Source organism: Bufo bufo, chromosome 5, assembly GCF_905171765.1.
Source record: "Bufo bufo chromosome 5, aBufBuf1.1, whole genome shotgun sequence".
Taxonomy (NCBI): Eukaryota; Metazoa; Chordata; class Amphibia; order Anura; family Bufonidae; genus Bufo; species Bufo bufo.
In genome coordinates this window covers 540,733,382-540,753,299 of record NC_053393.1, presented here as the reverse complement: position 1 = coordinate 540,753,299, position 19,918 = coordinate 540,733,382, and the positions used below count along the sequence as shown (strand labels likewise).

The 19,918-nt window shown below is 45.1% G+C and overlaps 1 protein-coding gene across 1 annotated transcript in view; it reads right to left on the bottom strand.

The window, feature by feature from the left end:
- Positions 1–16,031: 16,031 nt before the first annotated feature.
- BZW2 (basic leucine zipper and W2 domains 2) overlaps positions 16,032–19,918 on the bottom strand; it is a 91,068-nt gene continuing 87,181 nt past the window's right edge. The window contains exon 12 of the mRNA XM_040431300.1: positions 16,032–16,441. Coding sequence (XP_040287234.1) covers positions 16,413–16,441 — 29 coding nt within the window. The 3' untranslated portion in view covers positions 16,032–16,412. The remainder of the gene's footprint in view (positions 16,442–19,918) is intronic.

The following is a 19,918-nucleotide window of genomic DNA, read 5'->3' as shown; positions in this document are numbered from 1 at the left end:
GGTTGGTTGGTTGGTTTGTTGGTTTTTCTTGGAGCAGCTAATGGGGTACTTCGAGGGTAGGTGTACTTTTCACAACCAATGTTCTGTATGGATCTAATGCATCTAAAAAAAAAAAAAGCAACTGTCAAGATAGCCCTGAGTAAAACATCTCCTACCGCAGGGATCAGCACCTCCAAGTTCTGTTGTGAAACCACAACTCCCAGCATGCTCCTTTCACTTCTGTGGGAGTTCATAGAACAGCCAAGCAAGTGCGCATGATGGGAGATGTAGTTTCACAACACCTGGAGCGCCGGAGGTTGCTGCTGATCCCAGATCCTAGGCAGATCAATGTGTATCCATGGTAACAGACTACAAACATACTCTGTGTAGTCTGATCCTGCAGTCATCTTATTCCTAACCTATTGATGTTTTTAAAGTCCCCCCCCCCCCAGCAGCAGGGCCTCAGCCCACAGATTGTCACCAGGTCTGAGCTAATTTGGTGGTGAACAAGGGGGTAAATAAGATGCTGAATGCAGAGATCTGCACCATAACACTGGAGGATAAAACATTTTGCAAATTTTTTATATACTTTGGGTCTCAGTTTCTCACCGATTTCAAGATCTCTGCCAGCTGTCAATGAATACAAACTGTCTGTGCATCCACATTTTGAAATCCTGTACAGGACTAATGCCTCTTCCACTGACCTGTCATTTGGAATGTGTGAAGCTTCTCAGCTATCCGCTGTTGGGGGCCTGTACACCTGCCATGGGGGCAGACCATGTGACTCGTATTGGGCTGGGGGGGGGAGATGGGGGCAGACCATGTGACTCGTATTGGGCTGGGGGGGGAAGATGGGGGCAGACCATGTGACTCGTATTGGGCTGGGGGGGGGGGGAGGGGGGCAGACCATGTGACTCGTATTGGGCTGGGGGGGGAAGATGGGGGCAGACCATGTGACTCGTATTGGGCTGGGGGGGGGGAGATGGGGGCAGACCATGTGACTCGTATTGGGCGGGGGGGGGGGGTGGGGGCAGACCATGTGACTCGTATTGGGCTGGGGGGGGGGGGGGGGAGATGGGGGAAGCACTGAACTTTCCAGCAGCCACCACTAAGGGCTCATGCACGCGACCGTATGATTTTACGGGCCGCAAAAAACACAGATCCACAAAAAATATGGATGTGTAACATCCATATTGCATCCGTTTTTAGCGGATCCATTGTAACAATGCTTATCCTTGCCCGCAAAACGGACCAGAGCAGGATATATTAGGAACGGCCATGTGGACATACGGAAACGGAATGCACGCTGAATCATTTCCGTCTTTTTGCAACACTATTGAAGTGAATGCTTCTGCCTACGGGCTTAAAAAAAAAAAAAAAAACGGAACGGACACGGAGAAAAAATACATTTGTGTGTTTTTTCAGCCTAATGATGGCTTCACTGATAGTGACAGCTCTTTGGATCTCATCTTGAGACTTGACAGCAACAGATTCCAGATGCAAATAGCAGACATGAAATGACCTCTGGACCTTTTATCTGCTCATTGTAATTGGGATAATGAGGGAATAACACACACCTGGCCATGGAACAGCTGAGAAGCCAATTGTCCCATTACTTTTGGTCCCTTAACAAGTGGGAGGCACATATGCAAACTGTTGTAATTCCTGCACCGTTCACCTGATTTGGATGTAAATGCCCTCAAATTACAGCTGACAGTCTGCAGGTAAAGCACATCTTGTTCGTTTCATTTCAAATCCATTGTGGTGATGTATAGAGCTAGAAATGTTAGAATTGTGTCCATGTCCCAATATTTATGGACCCGACTGTAAATGACTGAAATTCATGTTTTATAAACTGGCAGAAGGGGGCGACACGGGGGCTTTGCTGGGGACTTCTGAATTGTAGGGGGATTAAAGAGATTTCCAGGATTAGAAAAAAACATGGCCGCCTTCTTCTAAAACCAGCACCACACCTGTCCAGCTGCTCCACTGAAGGGCAATACCGCACAGGCTGCCATGTTTTTTCTAATCCTGAAAACTCCTTTAAGGGAGAGTTCACATTAGTGTTATTTTTCCATTTTTCTGATCCATCCGAGGATAAAAAAAAATTTGCATAACTGATACACAGGATCCGTTTTTTTACAACTGAAAAATAACGGTGATGTAAACTCTCCCAATCATACAGCGCGAGGGATCATGTGACACAACCACGTATAGATCCCGTCCTGATGTCGTCCTCCTCGAAACCTCTCCTTACGTGTGACTACAAGGCGGACTATGATCCTTCCACGGAGTTTGGATTGTGAAAGCAGCGTCTTATGATGGCAGGGAGCTGTACGGGTGAAACTCGAAAATTAGAATATTGTGCAAAAGTTCATTTATTTCAGTAATTAGTTCCACCTTTTAAGCTGCATTACTGAAAGAAATGAACTTTTGCACGATATTCGAATTTTTCGAGTTTCACCCGTATGTATACCGCACTTGTGTGCACACACACTTCAGTTATTTGGTCAATTATTTCTAGGGATGAGCGAATCGACTTCGGATGAAACATTCGAAGTCGATTCGCATAAATCTTTGTTCCAATACTGTACGGAGCAGGAGATCCGCACAGTATTAGAATGTATTGGCTCCGATGATTCGCAAAGTCTCGCGAGACTACTCGTAAGAACTTTATAAATGATTTTATACTGTAAAAAAAAAACATTTCCCGAACTCGGGTTCGGTTCCAAGTGGTACCAAGCCTAGCGAGACTTCACGAAGCAATAACTCCGGCTCATCGGAGCCAATACATTCTAATGCTGTACGAAGTTCCTGCTCCGTACAGTATTGGAACAAAGTTTTATGCGAATCGACTTCAGATGTTTCTTCCGAAGTCGCTCCTCCCTAGTTATTTCCATCAGTTAAGTCTCATTCACACCACCGTACTGGCTCAGTGCCTGTATTGCGGACTGGGCACCGGCCGCGTGCCCTCCATGGTGCGGATGCGGACCCACTGACTTGAATAGGTCTGCGATCTGCCAGATACGGAAGATAGGACTTTCGCGGAGAGGAGGCTCGGATCGGAAGCCCACAAAAGCGCTACGAAGCCCTCCCGTTGGATTTCTAGTCTGTTCCTCCGCACCGCAAAAAATAGAACATGCCCTATCTTTGCCCATATCTTGCCGATCGCGGACTCATTAAAGTCAATGGGTCCGAATCCGCAAACGGAGTGCACACGGCCGGTGCCCGTTCATTGTGGACCGCAGCACGGGCACTGAGCACAGACCAGGAGCAGATCTCCCCGTTATACCCGATCTCGGCTTCAGTACGGGATTTGGCTCACAATCACTGATGGAAATAACGGAAGTGTGAACTCAGCCTTAGGACTCATGAACATGACCGTATGTATTTTGCAGTCTGCAAAATACAGATCCGCCAAAAAAATGGATGACATCTGTGTCTGATGCGTTTTTTTTTTTTGTATCTATTGTAACAATGCCTGTCATCTGCGAAATAGACAAGAATAGGACATGTTCTATTTTTCTGTGGAACGGACATGCGGACACGGAATGCACACGGAGTCACTTCAGTTTTTTTGCAGACTTATTGAAACGAATGGTTCTGTATACGAAAAAAATACGTTTGTGTGCATGATCCCTTATTAGCTGGATTATAACGGATACGTCCTCTATTACAGCTCCAGTGGAGATTACTGCTACTAGGGCTGATATATATATATATATATTCTCTTATAGTAAGATAAAGAAAGTTGCTATATACATAACATTACAGCTTGTACAAGAGTTGTGAAAAGGGTGGGATGTACACAGCTATACGGTCTGACCTGGTGATATTCTGTCCGCCGGCAGCCACCACTAGGGGGAGCAGGTGGATTTATACAGCTAGTAGTGAACTCAATGGGAGCTGTGTACATCTACAGTGGATATAAAAAGTCTACACACCGCTGTTAAAATGTCAGGTTTCTGTGATGTAAAAAAATGAGACAAAGATAAATCATTTCAGAACTTTTTCCACCTTTAATGTGACCTATAAACTGTACAACTCAATCGAAAAAACAAACTGAAATCTTTTAGGTGGAGGGAAGAAAAAATATAAAAATAAAATAATATGGTTGCATAAGTGTGCACACCCTTAAACTAATAGTAACATAGTAACATAGTACATAAGGCCGAAAAAAGCCCTCTGTCCATCCAGTTCGGCCTGTTATCCTGCAAGTTGATCCAGAGGAAGGCAAAAAAAAAAACTGTGAGGTAGAAGCCAATTTAATCTGTCACCTATTTTGACCATATAAACCCGTTAACACAGCAATGTGCAGTAAAGTACCTTCATTCCAGCAGGTGTCCGCTTTCTTTTATTCAACTTTTCATTCAGATGAAAAAGCGATTTTTCTGATATGCAAATGAAGTCTCAAGGTGCCCAGAGGGCAACAGCCTCAATAGTGTCACTGGGCATGCGCCGAGCCCAGTGACGTAATCAGAGCGCTGTTGCCCTCTGGAGCAGGAGTATCGTACCGGCGCAGGCACTCAGCGAGACTGCGCCTGCGCGGGATTTCGGAGGCCAAGAGAGGAGGAAGCAAGGACGGTGCAGTGAATAAATTAAATGACGCAGTGGAGGGGGCAGCGCCGTTCGGCAAGGATGTGGGAGGACATTTATTTATGAGGAGGCGTGCTGGGCTTGGAAGAAAGGCGGGCTGGGCACTGCAGGGGGGCGTTACTGGGCACTGCAGGGGGCGTTACTGAGCACTGCAGGGGGCGTTACTGGGCGCTAGAGCAGAGTAATAACGCCCCTCTGGGCACCTTGAGACTTCATTTGCATATCAGAAAAATCGCTTTTTCATCTGAATGAAAAGTTGAATAAAAGAAAGAGGACACATGGTGGAATGAAGGTACTTTACTGCACATTGCTATGTTAACGGTTTTATATGGTCAAAATAGGTGACAGATTCCCTTTAAGGGGAAAAAAAATTCCTTCCCGACTCCAATCAGAATAACTCCCTGGATCCCCGACCCCTCTCTAGTAGCTATAGCCTGTAATATTATTACACTCCAGAAATACATCCAGGCCCCTCTTGAATTCCTTTACTGTACTCACCATCACCACCTCCTCAGGCAGAGAGTTCCATAGTCTCACTGCTCTTACCGTAAAGAATCCTCTTCTATGTTTGTGTACAAACCTTCTTTCCTCCAGACGCAGAGGATGTCCCCTCGTCACAGTCCTGGGGATAAATAGATGATGGGAGAGATCTCTGTACTGACCCCTGATATATTTATACATAGTAATTAGATCTCCCCTCAGTCGTCTTTTTTCTAAAGTGAATAACCCTAATTTTGATAATCTTTCAGGGTACTGTAGTTGCCCCATTCCAGTTATTACTTTAGTTGCCCTCCTCTGGACCCTCTCCAGCTCTGCTATGTCTGCCTTGTTCAGAGGAGCCCAGAACTGTACACAGTACTCCATGTGTGGTCTGACTAGTGATGTGTAAAGTGGTAGGAATATGTTCTCATCACGGGCATCTATGCCCCTTCTGATGCAACCCATTATCTTATTGGCCTTGGCAGCAGCTGCCTGACACTGGTTTTTGCAGCTTAGTTTGCTGTTTATTAAAATTCCTAGATCCTTTTCCATGTCAGTGTTACCGAGTGTTTTACCATTTAGTATGTACGGGTGACTTGCATTATTCCTTCCCATGTGCATAACCTTACATTTGTCAGTGTTAAACCTCATCTGCCACTTATCTGCCCAAGCCTCCAACCTATCCAGATCCCTCTGTAGTAGTATACTGTCCTCTGTAGTAGTATACTGTCCTCTGTAGTATATATATACAGTATACTGTCCTCTGTAGTATATATACAGTATACTGTCCTCTGTAGTATTTATACTGTCCTATGTAATATATATACAGTATACTGTCCTCTGTTGTATATATGCAGTATACTGTCCTCTGTAGTATATATATACAGTATACTGTCCTCTGTAGTATATATACAGTATACTGTCTTCTGTAGTATAAATATACAATATACTGTCCTCTGTAGTATATATACAGTATACTGTCCTCTGTAGTATGTATATACAGTATACTGTCCTCTGTAGTATATATACAGTATACTGTCCTCTTCAGTGTAAATTACTTTACACAGTTTAGTGTCATTTGCACAAATTGATACTTTACTATGCAAGCCTTCTACAAGATCATTAATAAATACATTGAAGAGAATAGGGCCCAATACTGACCCCTGAGGTACTCCACTAGTGACAGTGACCCCCCCAGTACTGACCCCTGAGGTACCCCACTAGTGACAGTGACCCAATCTGAGTATGTACCGTTAATAACCACCCTCTGTTTTCTATCACTCAGCCGGTTACTTACCCACATACAGACGTTTTCTCCCAGTCCGAGCATTCTAATTTTATATACTAACCTTTTATGTGGTACAGTGTCAAATGCTTTGGAGAAGTCCAGATATACGACATCCATTGATTCGCCGCTGTCAAGTCTAGAACTTACCTCCTCATAGAAACTGATTAAATTAGTTTGACATGACCGATCCCTCACGAAGCCATGCTGATATGGCGTTATTTGCCTTTTTCCATTGAGATCCTCCAGGATAGCATCTCCTAGAAAACCTTCAAACAGTTTACCCACAACAGATGTTAAACTTACCGGCCTATAGTTTCCGGGCTCTGTTTTTGTAACCTTTTTGAATATTGGCACCACATTTGCTATGCGCCAATCCTGTGGGACATTCCCTGTCAGTACAGAGTCCGCAAATATCAGAAATAAGGGTCTGGCTATGACATTACTTAATTCCCTTAGGATATGGGGGTGTATGCCATCTGGTCCTGGCGATTTGTCTATTTTAATCTTTTTAAGTCGCTGTTGTACTTCTTCCTGGGTCAGACAGGACACTTTTAATGGGGAATTTACTTTTACATTCTGCATTTCATCTGACAGTTTATTTTCCTCAGTGAATACATTGCAGAAAAAAATATTTAACAGCTTTGCTTTCTCCTCGTCGCTCTCTGCGAATCCCCCCTCAATACTCTGTAAAGGGCCGACACCTTCAGATTTATAAATATAGATAGGTGGTTGGCTCACAACTAGTGGCTATGACGGGTGCTACTAACTCAACTTGGGTGCCCGACCCAAAAAAGGCAAATAGAAACAGAAAGAGGGAGTGAGCACTCACAACACTCGGACCACAGGATATCAGGATCAATAGGATATTTATTAGGACCTGTTAGATCTAACAGGTCCTAATAAATATCCTATTGATCCTGATATCCTGTGGTCCGAGTGTTGTGAGTGCTCACTCCCTCTTTCTATTTACCTTCAGATTTATACTTTTTAACATTTATATAATTGAAGAACATTTTAGGGTTAGTTTTACTCTCTTTGGCAATTAAGCTCTCGGTCTCTAGTTTGGCCGCTTTTATTTGTTTTCTACAAGTTCCATTTTTTTCCTTATAGTTTTTCAGTGCTTCTGTGCTACCCTCCTGTTTTAGTGATTTATATGCTTTGTTTTTGTCATTTATTGCTTTCTTTACAGTTCTGTTTATCCACATTGGTTTATTTTTGTTCCTTAACCTTTTATTCCCATACGGTATGTACCTCTCACAATGAGATTTTAGGATGCTTTTAAAGTTATCCCATTTTGTGGCTGTATTTTTATTTTTTGAGGACTTTGTCCCAGTTAGTTAGGCCTATGGCCTCTCTTAGTTGGCTAAATTTAGCTTTTTTGAAGTTTGGTATTTTTGTTCCTCCCTGTAGAAACGCTCTTTTGAATGATAATTGGAAGGTTATTACTTTATGGTCACTATTTCCCAGGTGTCCCCCGACCTGCACGTCTGTTGTTCTGTCAGGTCTATTGGTTAATACTAAGTCCAGTATGGCCGTCCCTCTAGTCGGGTCCTGAACCAGTTGGGAAAGGTAATTGTCTTTGGTTATTGCCAAGAATCTGTTTCCTTTATGAGATGTACAGCTTTCAGTTTCCCAGTCTGTATCTGGGTAGTTGAAGTCCCCCATAATAACCTCCTCATTATGATTTGCCGCCTTGTCTATCCCGTTTAGTAGTAGATTTTCTGTGGACTCTGGTATATTAGGTGGTTTATAGTAAACTCCTATTAGTAATTTATTATTGTTTTTAGCTCCATGTATCTCTACCCACAGTGACTCCACATGTTCATGTCCCTCACTTATATCTTCTCGGACTGTGGGCTTTAGACAGGACTTTACATAAAGGAGAACCCCTCCCCCTCTCCGGTTTTGACGATCCTTTCTAAACAGACTGTAACCTTGTACATTAACTGCCCAGTCATATGTATCATCCAGCCGTGTCTCAGTTATTCCCACTGTCATAGCTATCATCCAGCCATGTCTCAGTTATTCCCACTGTCATAGCTATCATCCAGCCGTGTCTCAGTTATTCCCACTGTCATAGCTATCATCCAGCCATGTCTCAGTTATTCCCACTGTCATAGCTATCATCCAGCCATGTCTCAGTTATTCCCACTGTCATAGATATCATCCAGCCATGTCTCAGTTATTCCCACTGTCATAGTTATCATCCAGCCATGTCTCAGTTATTCCCACTGTCATAGCTATCATCCAGCCATGTCTCAGTTATTCCCACTGTCATAGCTATCATCCAGCCGTGTCTCAGTTATTCCCACAGTCATATCTATCATCCAGCCGTGTCTCAGTTATTCCCACTGTCATAGTTATCATTCACCCAGGTCTCAGTTATTCCCACTGTCATAGTCCTCCTTACACATCACTAATTCCAGTTCCCCGGTTTATTAGTCAGGCTTCTGTCATTAGTATACATACATTTGAGAAGTTTATGTATATTTTTTACCCTACACCTTTCCTTCTGAACTGTTCTAGTCCCTCCTTCCATTCCTCCCCCAGTCCCACTACCTCGCCCCCGGTCTCTATCTGCACTATCTTCCCCTCCTATAGTGTAATTACCCTTCCCCCCAGTCCCTAGTTTAAACACTCCTCCAACCTTCTAGCCATCTTCTCCCCCAGCACAGCTGCCCCTTCCCCATTGAGGTGCAGCCCGTCCCTACGATAGAGCCTGTAGCCGACAGAGCAGTTGGCCCAGTTCTCCAGGAACCCAAACCCCTCCTTCCTACACCAGTTCTTGAGCCACTTGTTAATCTCCCACTGCTTTTCTTGTGGGGCCATTGGTACAGGCAGTATTTCGGAAAACACTACCTTTGAGGTCCTTTCTCTAAGCTTCTGACCTAAATCCCTGAAATCATTTTTAAGGACGCTCCACCTACCTCTAACTTTGTCATTGGTTCCGATATGGACCATGACCGCTGGATCTTCTCCAGCCCCTCCCAGTAATCTGTTACCCAGCTAGCTACCTCACTTTCCTCAGCCTCCTCTCTGTCACCCTCCCCCTCATCTACCCCATAGAGTGCTTGCTCGGTGAGAAGCAAACTCTTTTGCAAGTTGTTTAGAGACTCGATTTGCGATTCCAAACGGGTAATTTGCTCACATCTTGAACAAAGATATCCACCCTTGAACGGCTGTTCCAGGACTGCAGACATCATGCAAGATGTGCACTGGACGGCGCTGTCAATTGTGCAACACATACTAAATGGGGATTACACCGCAAAAGCGAAAAATACAATATAATGTAGTAATAAGAAACTGGCTAATTGCAGTCCCCCACTGAAGTCCCTGAATCTAAAGTCACTTAATCTTAAGTCACACACTTACACAACCACACACTTAATCAACCACGCGTCGCGGTCAAACTCGCGTTATATATCTGCTTATATAAATATAAATGAAGCTCACTACACCAGCCTGGTTTGTTTTCCCTCTGGATTCAAAAAGAATACTTTGTTGAAGCACCTTTTGATTTTATTACAGCACTCAGTCTTTTTGGGTCTGAGTCTATCAGCATGGCACATTTTGACTCCTCTTTGCAAAAACACTCCAAATCTGTCAGATTGTGAGGGCATCTCCTGGGCACAGTCCTCTTCAGATCACCCCACAGATTTTCAATCGGATTCAGGTCTGGGCTCTGGCTGGGTCATTCCGAAACTTTAATCTTCCTCTGGTGAAGCCATTCCTTTGTTGATTTGGATGTATGCTTTGGGTCGTTGTCATGCTGAAAGATGAAGTTCCTCTTCATGTTCAGCTTTCTAGCAGAAGCCTGAAGGTTTTGTGCCAATATTGACTGGTATTTGGAACTGTTCATAATTCCCTCTAGCTTAACTAAGGCCCCAGTTCCAACTGAAGAAGAACAGCCCCTTGGCATGATGCTGCCCCCACCATGCTTCACTGCGGGGATGGTGCTCTTTTGGTCATGTGCAGTGTTGTTTTTGGGCCAAACATATCTTTTGGAATTATGGCCAAAAAGTTCAACCTTGGTTTCATCAGACCATAACACCTTTTCCCACATGCTTTTGGGAGACTTCAGATGTGTTTTTGCAAAATGTAGCCTGGCTTGGATGTTTTTTTCATAAGAAAAGGCTTTCGTCTTGCCCATCTACCCCATAGCCCAGACATATGAAGAATACGGGAGATTGTTGTCACATGGACCACACAGCCAGGACTTGCCAGATATTCCTGCAGCTCCTTTAATGTTGCTGTAGGCCTCTTGGTCGCCTCCCAGACCAGTTTTCCTCTCGTCTTTTCATCAATTTTGGAGGGACGTCCAGTTCTTGGTAATGTCACTGTTGTGCCATATTTTCTCCACTTGATGATGTCTTCACTGTGTTCCATGGCATATCTACACTGCATGCAGAATTATTAGGCAAATGAGTATTTTGACCACATCATCCTCTTTATGCATGTTGTCTTACTCCAAGCTGTATAGGCTCGAAAGCCTACTACCAATTAAGCATATTAGGTGATGTGCATCTCTGTAATGAGAAGGGGTGTGGTCTGACATCAACACCCTATATTAGGTGTGCATAATTATTAGGCAACTTCCTTTCCTTTGGCAAAATGGGTCAAAAGAAGGACTTGACAGGCTCAGAAAAGTCAAAAATAGTGAGATATCTTGCAGAGGGATGCAGTAAGAAAGGCTGAAAGACGACCACCACTGAACAAGACACACAAGCTGAAACGTCAAGACTGGGCCAAGAAATATCTCAAGACTGATTTTTCTAAGGTTTTATGGACTGATGAAATGAGAGTGAGTCTTGATGGGCCAGATGGATGGGCCCGTGGCTGGATTGGTAAAGGGCAGAGAGCTCCAGTCCGACTCAGACGCCAGCAAGGTGGAGGTGGAGTACTGGTTTGGGCTGGTATCATCAAAGATGAGCTTGTGGGGCCTTTTCGGGTTGAGGATGGAGTCAAGCTCAACTCCCAGTCCTACTGCCAGTTTCTGGAAGACACCTTCTTCAAGCAGTGGTACAGGAAGAAGTCTGCATCCTTCAAGAAAAACATGATTTTCATGCAGGACAATGCTCCATCACACGCGTCCAAGTACTCCACAGCGTGGCTGGCAAGAAAGGGTATAAAAGAAGAAAATCTAATGACATGGCCTCCTTGTTCACCTGATCTGAACCCCATTGAGAACCTGTGGTCCATCATCAAATGTGAGATTTACAAGGAGGGAAAACAGTACACCTCTCTGAACAGTGTCTGGGAGGCTGTGGTTGCTGCTGCACGCAATGTTGATGGTGAACAGATCTAAACACTGACAGAATCCATGGATGGCAGGCTTTTGAGTGTCCTTGTAAAGAAAGGTGGCTATATTGGTCACTGATTTGTTTTTGTTTTGTTTTTGAATGTCAGAAATGTATATTTGTGAATGTTGAGATGTTATATTGGTTTCACTGGTAAAAATAAATAATTGAAATGGGTATATATTTGTTTTTTGTTAAGTTGCCTAATAATTATGCACAGTAATAGTCACCTGCACACACAGATATCCCCCTAAAATAGCTAAAACTAAAAACAAACTAAAAACTACTTCCAAAAATATTCAGCTTTGATATTAATGAGTTTTTTGGGTTCATTGAGAACATGGTTGTTGTTCAATAATAAAATTAATCCTCAAAAATACAACTTGCCTAATAATTCTGCACTCCCTGTAATGCCTTGGACATTCTTTATTACCCTTCTCCTGACTGATACCTTCTAACAATGAAGTCCCTCTGATGCTTTGGAAGCTCTCTGTGGACCATGGCTTCTGCTGTGGGATGCGACTAAGAACATTTCAGGAAAGACCAACTAGAGCAGCTGCACTTTATTTGGGGTTAATCAGAGGCACTTTACATGATGGCCGGTGTATGCTGACTCCTATGTAACAGGATTCTGAATGTGATTGCTTCATTCTGAACACAGCTACATCCCCAGTTATAAGAGGGTGTGCACACTTATGAAACCACATTATTTTAGTTTTTTTAGTTTTCTTCCTTCTACCTAAAAGATTTCAGTTTGTTTTTCAATTGAGTTGTACAGTTTATAGGTCACATTAAAGGTGGAAATTTTTTTATCTTTGTCTCATTTTTTACATCACAGAAACCTGACATTTTAAGGGGTGTGTAGACTTTTCTATCCACTGTATATACTGTAAGCTCAGTAGTCACCCCAGCAGTCATGTACCCTGCCTCACTGAGCAGCTATATATGTAGATTAAGTCTATATATTTAAAATATCAGCACAGCTAAAATGTATTAGTCTGGAGCGTTTTCAATTCCGCTATTGAGATCCGTTGTAGGATTGCAATAGCAGAAGAAAACCCTTCCGTTTTGTCCCCATTCATTGTCAATGGGGACAAAACTGGACTAAACTAAACGGAGTCACCAGAATGCATTCCATTCCGTTTGGTTGCGCTCCTATTGCAGACAGAATAACGTTGCAAGCAGCGTTTTTCTGTCCGCGATGTGGTGCAGAGCAAGACGGATCCATCCTGACACAATGTAAGTCAATGGGGACGGATCCGTTTTCTCTGACATAATAGAAAACGGATTCGTCCCCCATTGACTTTCAATGGTGTTCATGACAGATGCATGCGGTTGTATTATTGTAACTGAAGCGTTTTTGCAGATCCGTGAAGGATCCGCAGAAGACGCTAATGTGAAATATGGAGGACTTGTCTGGACTGGATATAGTTGTTGCAAAGCCTCAGCTTTGAGAAGTATTTTTGTGCTCTGCATGTAAGAAAGAATTTTTCTATTTGCTGACAACAAGCAGAGATCTGGTGAGGAATGCAGCACAACCTATAAAACTGCAGAATTTTAATTATGTAAATTAAGAGCTGCATTAAGCAGAACAGCACTTCCCCCATGTCATTCCGATTTGGCAGATCCAGCAGGACAGGATTTTTGCGCATTGTCATTAACAGCCTTACCTGCTGCGGCCAGCAGAGGGCAGCATAACAGTGCAAGAAAATGCATTTCTAGCGAATAAATCCAGGGAGGTAAGTGATGGCAGAGTTCTGATGGGGCAGTAAGTGGATACACACCTGGACAAAGCCTGGCATTTTCTGGACCATGTTTGGCATCAGACTATGTGGACAATGGCACTGGGTATTGCATGGCACTGGGTGAAAATGGTATGGCACTAGGTGGACACGGTATGGCACTGGATATTGCATGGCACTAGGTGAACACAGTATGGCACTAGGTGGACATGGTATGGCACTGGGTATTTCATGGCACTAGGGGGACACGGTATGGCACTGGGTATTTTCATGGCACTAGGTGGACACGGTATGGCACTGTATATTGCATGGCACTAGGTGGACACAGTATGGCACTAGGTGGACACAGTATGGCACTGTATATTGCATGGCACTAGGTGGACACGGTATGGCACTAGGTGGACACGGTATGGCACTGGGTATTTTCATGGCACTAGGTGGACACGGTATGGCACTGTATATTGCATGGCACTAGGTGGACACAGTATGGCACTAGGTGGACACAGTATGGCACTGTATATTGCATGGCACTAGGTGGACACGGTATGGCACTAGGTGGACACGGTATGGCACTGGGTATTTCATGGCACTAGGTGGACACAGTATGGCACTGTATATTGCATGGCACTAGGTGGACATGGTATGGCACTAGGTGGACACGGTATGGCACTGTATATTGCATGGCACTAGGTGGACACGGTAAATTCACAAACCAAGTGATTCCACAAAGAAGAAGATATCAGGGAACTGCTATTTATGCAATTTCCTGGAGTATTGACATCATGGATTTGTAAAATGCAAACCGCCATATCCTATTGACCCTGGCGGCATCAGTCCTAGGCGGCCCCACAGCTCCAAGTGATAGTCACTGACAGAGGAGACGTTTTTGCGCTCACCTTCAAAGGCTGTGTATCTAGAGTGTATGTAAATTTGAGGAGGAGCACCACCACCCCCATCAGGAATCGGAGCGGAGCTGCTTTGCTACAGTAATGAGTGTCGTCCCCATATTACATTAAGGTCAATGCACTGTAGTGGTAAGGAGTGGAGGAAACCTGTAAGGGCTGGCCGGGTGCCCCCCACTGCGGGGCAGCACTGATTGAAGGGCGTGTCCTCTCCCTCACCCCATACTACGGTCAGCCTCGGCCCAGTCTGAAATGGCAGATACCTGAAGAGCAATCAGAGGAACCGTGTCCTGGACCACACGGGCGCAGTATTGTTTCGAAATCCAAGCTCAGGGCTGCGGCTTTATTTATGCAAATACCAGCCAATGGGAGAATATTGTATAACTGCTTGCAGTATTGCGGTATTATTTAGACATGATAAAGCATGGTGGTTACAGTACATTATGCAGGGGGCAGTTGTCTGGGTACTGTCTTGTGCTATTAGTTGAGTACTGTGTGAGCACATTATGGGGTCATTAGTTGAGCACAGTAAGTTGGTATCAGTTGAGTACTGTATAGTGGTACTAGTTCAGCAGTGTATGGCGGCACAGTGCTCCCTCAGGATACAATATCACACACAGTCGTCTGTTCTGACCCATCGTAAGTTGAAACCAGACTCAACATACAATGTCTCAGACCTGGATCCAACCAGTCGAGGCCGGGATCAGTCACTGGTCGACTCTTCTATGTCAGGACTCGCTTTCTCTCTCCTAGTTATCTGCTTATTTTTCTTAAACCTCCATTTTCTCTTATCTTGGATGACATTTTGGCGATTTGGATCCGATTACTCAAGTTACAATTAGAGATGATGCGAATTTCACGTTATGAAATTCGTTCACGCTTCGTTTGGTGGTAAAAGCAGAATTGCGTTATGGATTCCGTTACCGCGGACCATAACGCAATTCTATGATGGAATGCGTAACGGAAGGCAGGAGAGGACTCCCCTGCATAACGGAAACGGGACGGATCCGTTAAGCAGCCCATAGACTTCTATTATGACCAGGTCTTAATACCCCGCGGCTGGCGCCGGCCTTTACATAACTTAGGTGCATCCACCGCTAAAACAGGTGTAGAAAATGATAAATCAGACGGGTGGCGCTAGGGAGGCTCGCCCCCGCCCCCGCCTGCCATTGGCTGCGCCCCCGCCCCTCCCCAACACCGGATGTTTTCATCCGCGCACAGGGAGAAGCGGCGGTGCGGGGAGCCAGGTAAGTATATTCAATGTGAGGGGCCCGGCATATGGGGGAACATTTTATAGTCTCGGATAACCCCTTTAAATAAATTGATTTGTTGCAGAATAAAAAGCTCCGCAACTTTCTAATTCCCTTTCTATCCACACCTCTGCTTGCTGGCAGTGAAAGGAAGCTTTCTTAACATCCCAAAAGGGAAGAATCTGTCCTGATCATGTCGGTCACTGCTCATCATCAGCTCCGATACACTGTAGCAAACCCTGCACCTGTATCAGCAGCACACAATCAGGACAGGCAACCAAGAACGTTTCCATTCCAGCAAGCAGTGATCTTGAAAATGGTGTGAAATGGAAACACAAAGTATATTAGGAACTTGTACAACCTTGTATTATACAATACATAGGTTCATTCCAATCAGAGGCCTAGGGGCCCCAAGGAGTAGGGGGCCCAGCCGTGACGGTTACCTCTGTGCACACTGTGTCCTATGTCACTATGGGCGGCACGCGGAGGAGAATGGTTAAGATAAAAAGCCTTTATTCAAAAGGGAAAAAAGGGGTTAATCTTCTATGACGTCCACAAGCCGATACTGAGCTACGACCACACACTAGAGACCTGGACACACAAGTCGGGCTGTGCTGTTCATTCGGTGCTTGAGAATACTAAGAAGTCGGAAGAGTCCATCGAGAAGCGGCGCCCGTCCCCGAATGGCTCCCGGGTTGGATGGCTTGGCCTAAGATCGCGAGACTGACCGGAGGTAGACGTCCAGATGAAGGATCTAATTGCCTGAGTGCACCGATTCTAATCCCCTTCTTCTAAGTAACACGGACGACTTGCAGCTTGAGGACTCCTGTCAGACGCTACGTTAATGCCGCTCGTCTGCAGACCGGCCCGGCGGGGGCTCAGTTCTCCTCTCCCTCTGACTCCGATTCTAGAAAATGGAGAGAAATATACAGTTATGGAGATATAGCATAGCGGGGTACAACCATGAGAAGATGTGTGTACTGCCATCTACTGGTCATCACCCTATGGTGAAGGATGAGAAGACTGTGCATTCTGCCACCTAGTGGTCATCACCCTATGGTGAAGGATGAGAAGACTGTGCATGCTGCCACCTAGTGGTCATCACTATACAGTAAAGAATGAGAAGACTGTGCATGCTGCCACCTAGTGGTCATCACTATATAGTAAAGAATGAGAAGACTGTGCATGCTGCCACCTAGTGGTCATCACTATATAGTAAAGAATGAGAAGACTGTGCATGCTGCCACCTAGTGATCATCACTATACAGTAAAGAATGAGAAGACTGTGCATGCTGCCACCTAGTGGTCATCACTATATAGTAAAGAACGAGAATGCGGTGCATTCTGCCACCTAGTGATCATCACTATACAGTAAAGAACGAGAAGACTGTGCATGTTGCCATCTAGTGGTCATCACCCTATGGTGAAGGATGAGAAGACTGTGCATGCTGCCATCTAGTGGTCATCACTATACAGTAAAGAATGAGAAGACTGTGCATGCTGCCACCTAGTGGTCATCACTATATAGTAAAGAATGAGAAGACTGTGCATGCTGCCACCTAGTGGTCATCACTATATAGTAAAGAACGAGAAGACGGTGCATGTTGCCATCTAGTGGTCATCACCCTATGGTGAAGGATGAGAAGACTGCATGCTGCCACCTAGTGATCATCACTATACAGTAAAGAATGAGAAGACTGTGCATGCTGCCATCTAGTGGCCATCATTATATGGTAAAGAATGAGAAGACTGTGCATGCTGCCACCTAGTGGTCATCACCCTATGGTGAAGGATGAGAAGACTGCATGCTGCCACCTAGTGGTCATCACTATACAGTAAAGAACGAGAAGACTGTGCATGCTGCCACATAATGTTCATCACTATATAGTAAAGAATGAGAAGACTGTGCATGCTGCCACCTAGTGACCATCACTATATAGTAAAGAATGAGAAGACTGTGCATACTGCCATCTACTGGTCATCACCCTATGGTGAAGGATGAGAAGACTGTGCATGCTGCCATCTAGTGGTCATCACATATGATGAAGAATGAGAAGACTGCACGTGCTGCCACTTAGTGGTCATAACCATAAGGTGAAGAATGAGAAAACATTGTGCTGCCACCTAATGGTCATCACCATATGGTGAAGAAAGAGACGACTGTGCGTGCTGCCACCTAGTGGTCATCAAAATTATTTCATTTGGCATGTTTAACCCCTTCCTGCACAGTGGCATACATTTATGGCACAGGTCCGTGGTAATTTCTATGTAGTACACGGAATATATATGGGCCTGGGTCAAAAACAGGGGTTTCCGGCTGCAGGATACGGCTGGGGTTACAGATATCTCCAATCCCAACCATTTAACTGTTTAGGCACCACACTCAATATCCACCAAGTAGCTTGACAGAGAAAAGGGGTTTCCCTCTGTCAAACCAAGGGTCGACAGCTATCTCTCCCGATCCTCCCTTGGTTGAGCATGCCACTTTTAGTATTTTTTTCCAGGGCCATTTTAGGTTCCCAGTCCGCCCCTGGGTTCCACAACCAAATTAATGTAACGCCAAGCTGCTAGTGTACCTGAAATGAAGACTAGAGGTCCGACTACTCTACATTATACCACCCTACATCATAACCCCAGGAGTAGGACCAGTATGACGTTCTCTTGTGAAGGCTTCTTCATGGCGTTGCCTACGTTGTCTCCAGACAAATCTCGGGCTATCGTTGTGTCCAAGGCAAAAGCGGGACTCATAGCTGAAGAAGACAGATTTCCATTCCAGCCTCCATTGCTGTGCACCACGATAGCCTTTGAGAGCGGTGGCGTTGCCCAGTGTTGTGCAGACGCCTTCTGATGGTTTGTGTAGACAATGTTTGCCGCCCTAGGCTTGGGATGTGACAATTTCACTTGCAGTACAGTATAGATCACTAGGCACCGTTGTTCTAATCAGATGATCCGTCCGGGCAGAGGTTCTCCTCTCTGCACCTCTTGAGGTCATTCTAGTTCGTCATTGTTCTCCCATCTCGGCCTAGGAGCATATCGATCTGCCGGAGTCATAAATCAAGGACTCTCAGGTCAAGAATTGTGTCCCTCTCAGTTTGTGACAAGTGGTGATAACTGACACATCGATGAACAGGAGGTTTCACACAATCATCCCACACAACTTGACCTAATTTTTTTGCTTTCTATCTGGCTTTTATGACGCTCCTGCGTCACCGATTGGAGCTAGGTGCTTGAAAATGTCATTATCTGCAGATCTTAGCGACATATGCCACTTCCTCGATTTCCATAACCTTTCGACTTATCCTTCTTGATGTTGCAATTTCAATGTAGAGGAGTGTATGGTGATAGTGGGCAGCATCATCCTCCCCTCTTCCTGTTGTCTGTGGTTCCTCTTTCCCCAACAATTAACTTTCAGAAACGTTCTCAGCCACACTAATTCCACCATCAGTAATACAGCAGAGGAAGGAGGGGGATGCAGCTGCAGCTCATCACCCTTAATGTGCCTATGAGACTGCATGCTGTGATGGAAGAGAATATTAGTACGTCTCATGCTGCTACATTGTTTCCAGAAACATTCTATAAGTTACCATGACTCACAAGCTACAAAATGTCGTTGTGTTCCTTCTGCCTAAGAAAGCCACAACACAGCCCAGAAACAGCACCACCAGATGGCAGCAGAGATACAGAGCCGTCCTCTAGGCAACAGCAGAGATACAGAGCCGTCCTCTAGGCGGCAGCAGAGATACAGAGCCGTCCTCTAGGCGGCAGCAGAGATACAGAGCCGTCCTCTAGGGGGCAGCAGAGATACAGAGCCGTCCTCTAGGGGGCAGCAGAGATACAGAGCAGTCCACTGGTCCTTCATGACTGTATCACATACATTACCCGGGTTCTTTCACCTCGGACCACCCCTGAGAACTTCAGTAATAAATGGATAGCAGTGTCGGACTGGGGTGCCTAGGGCCCACCAGTAAAATTTATTTTGGGGGACCACCGTACGGATATATTCAAATATAATAAATAATCTAACAAGTTTTTTTATATGAACATAGGCGGGTTGAGGTGCTGTACATTGAATATATGTATGAAGCGCAGTAAGTCTGCTCTGTTATCTGCCACTTGTGCAGGGGGTGGGACACTAGGGGCCCACTTTGCCCAGGGGCCCACCGGGGAATTCCCCTGTACCCCTGTGGGCCAGTCCGAGCCTGATGGATAGTATACAGGACACAGCTCAGATCTGTATTCTTGCCATTGGGCGCTCGTAAACCAGTCGCGCAGTGCATAGTGAGGTCTAGACCTGGAGCCCCCCCCATTACGTGCGCACACTCGTCCTCTCTAGGCATCGCACGGCCGGTCCGTTGGCAGATAGCAGAGTGAGAGCAGGGATCTG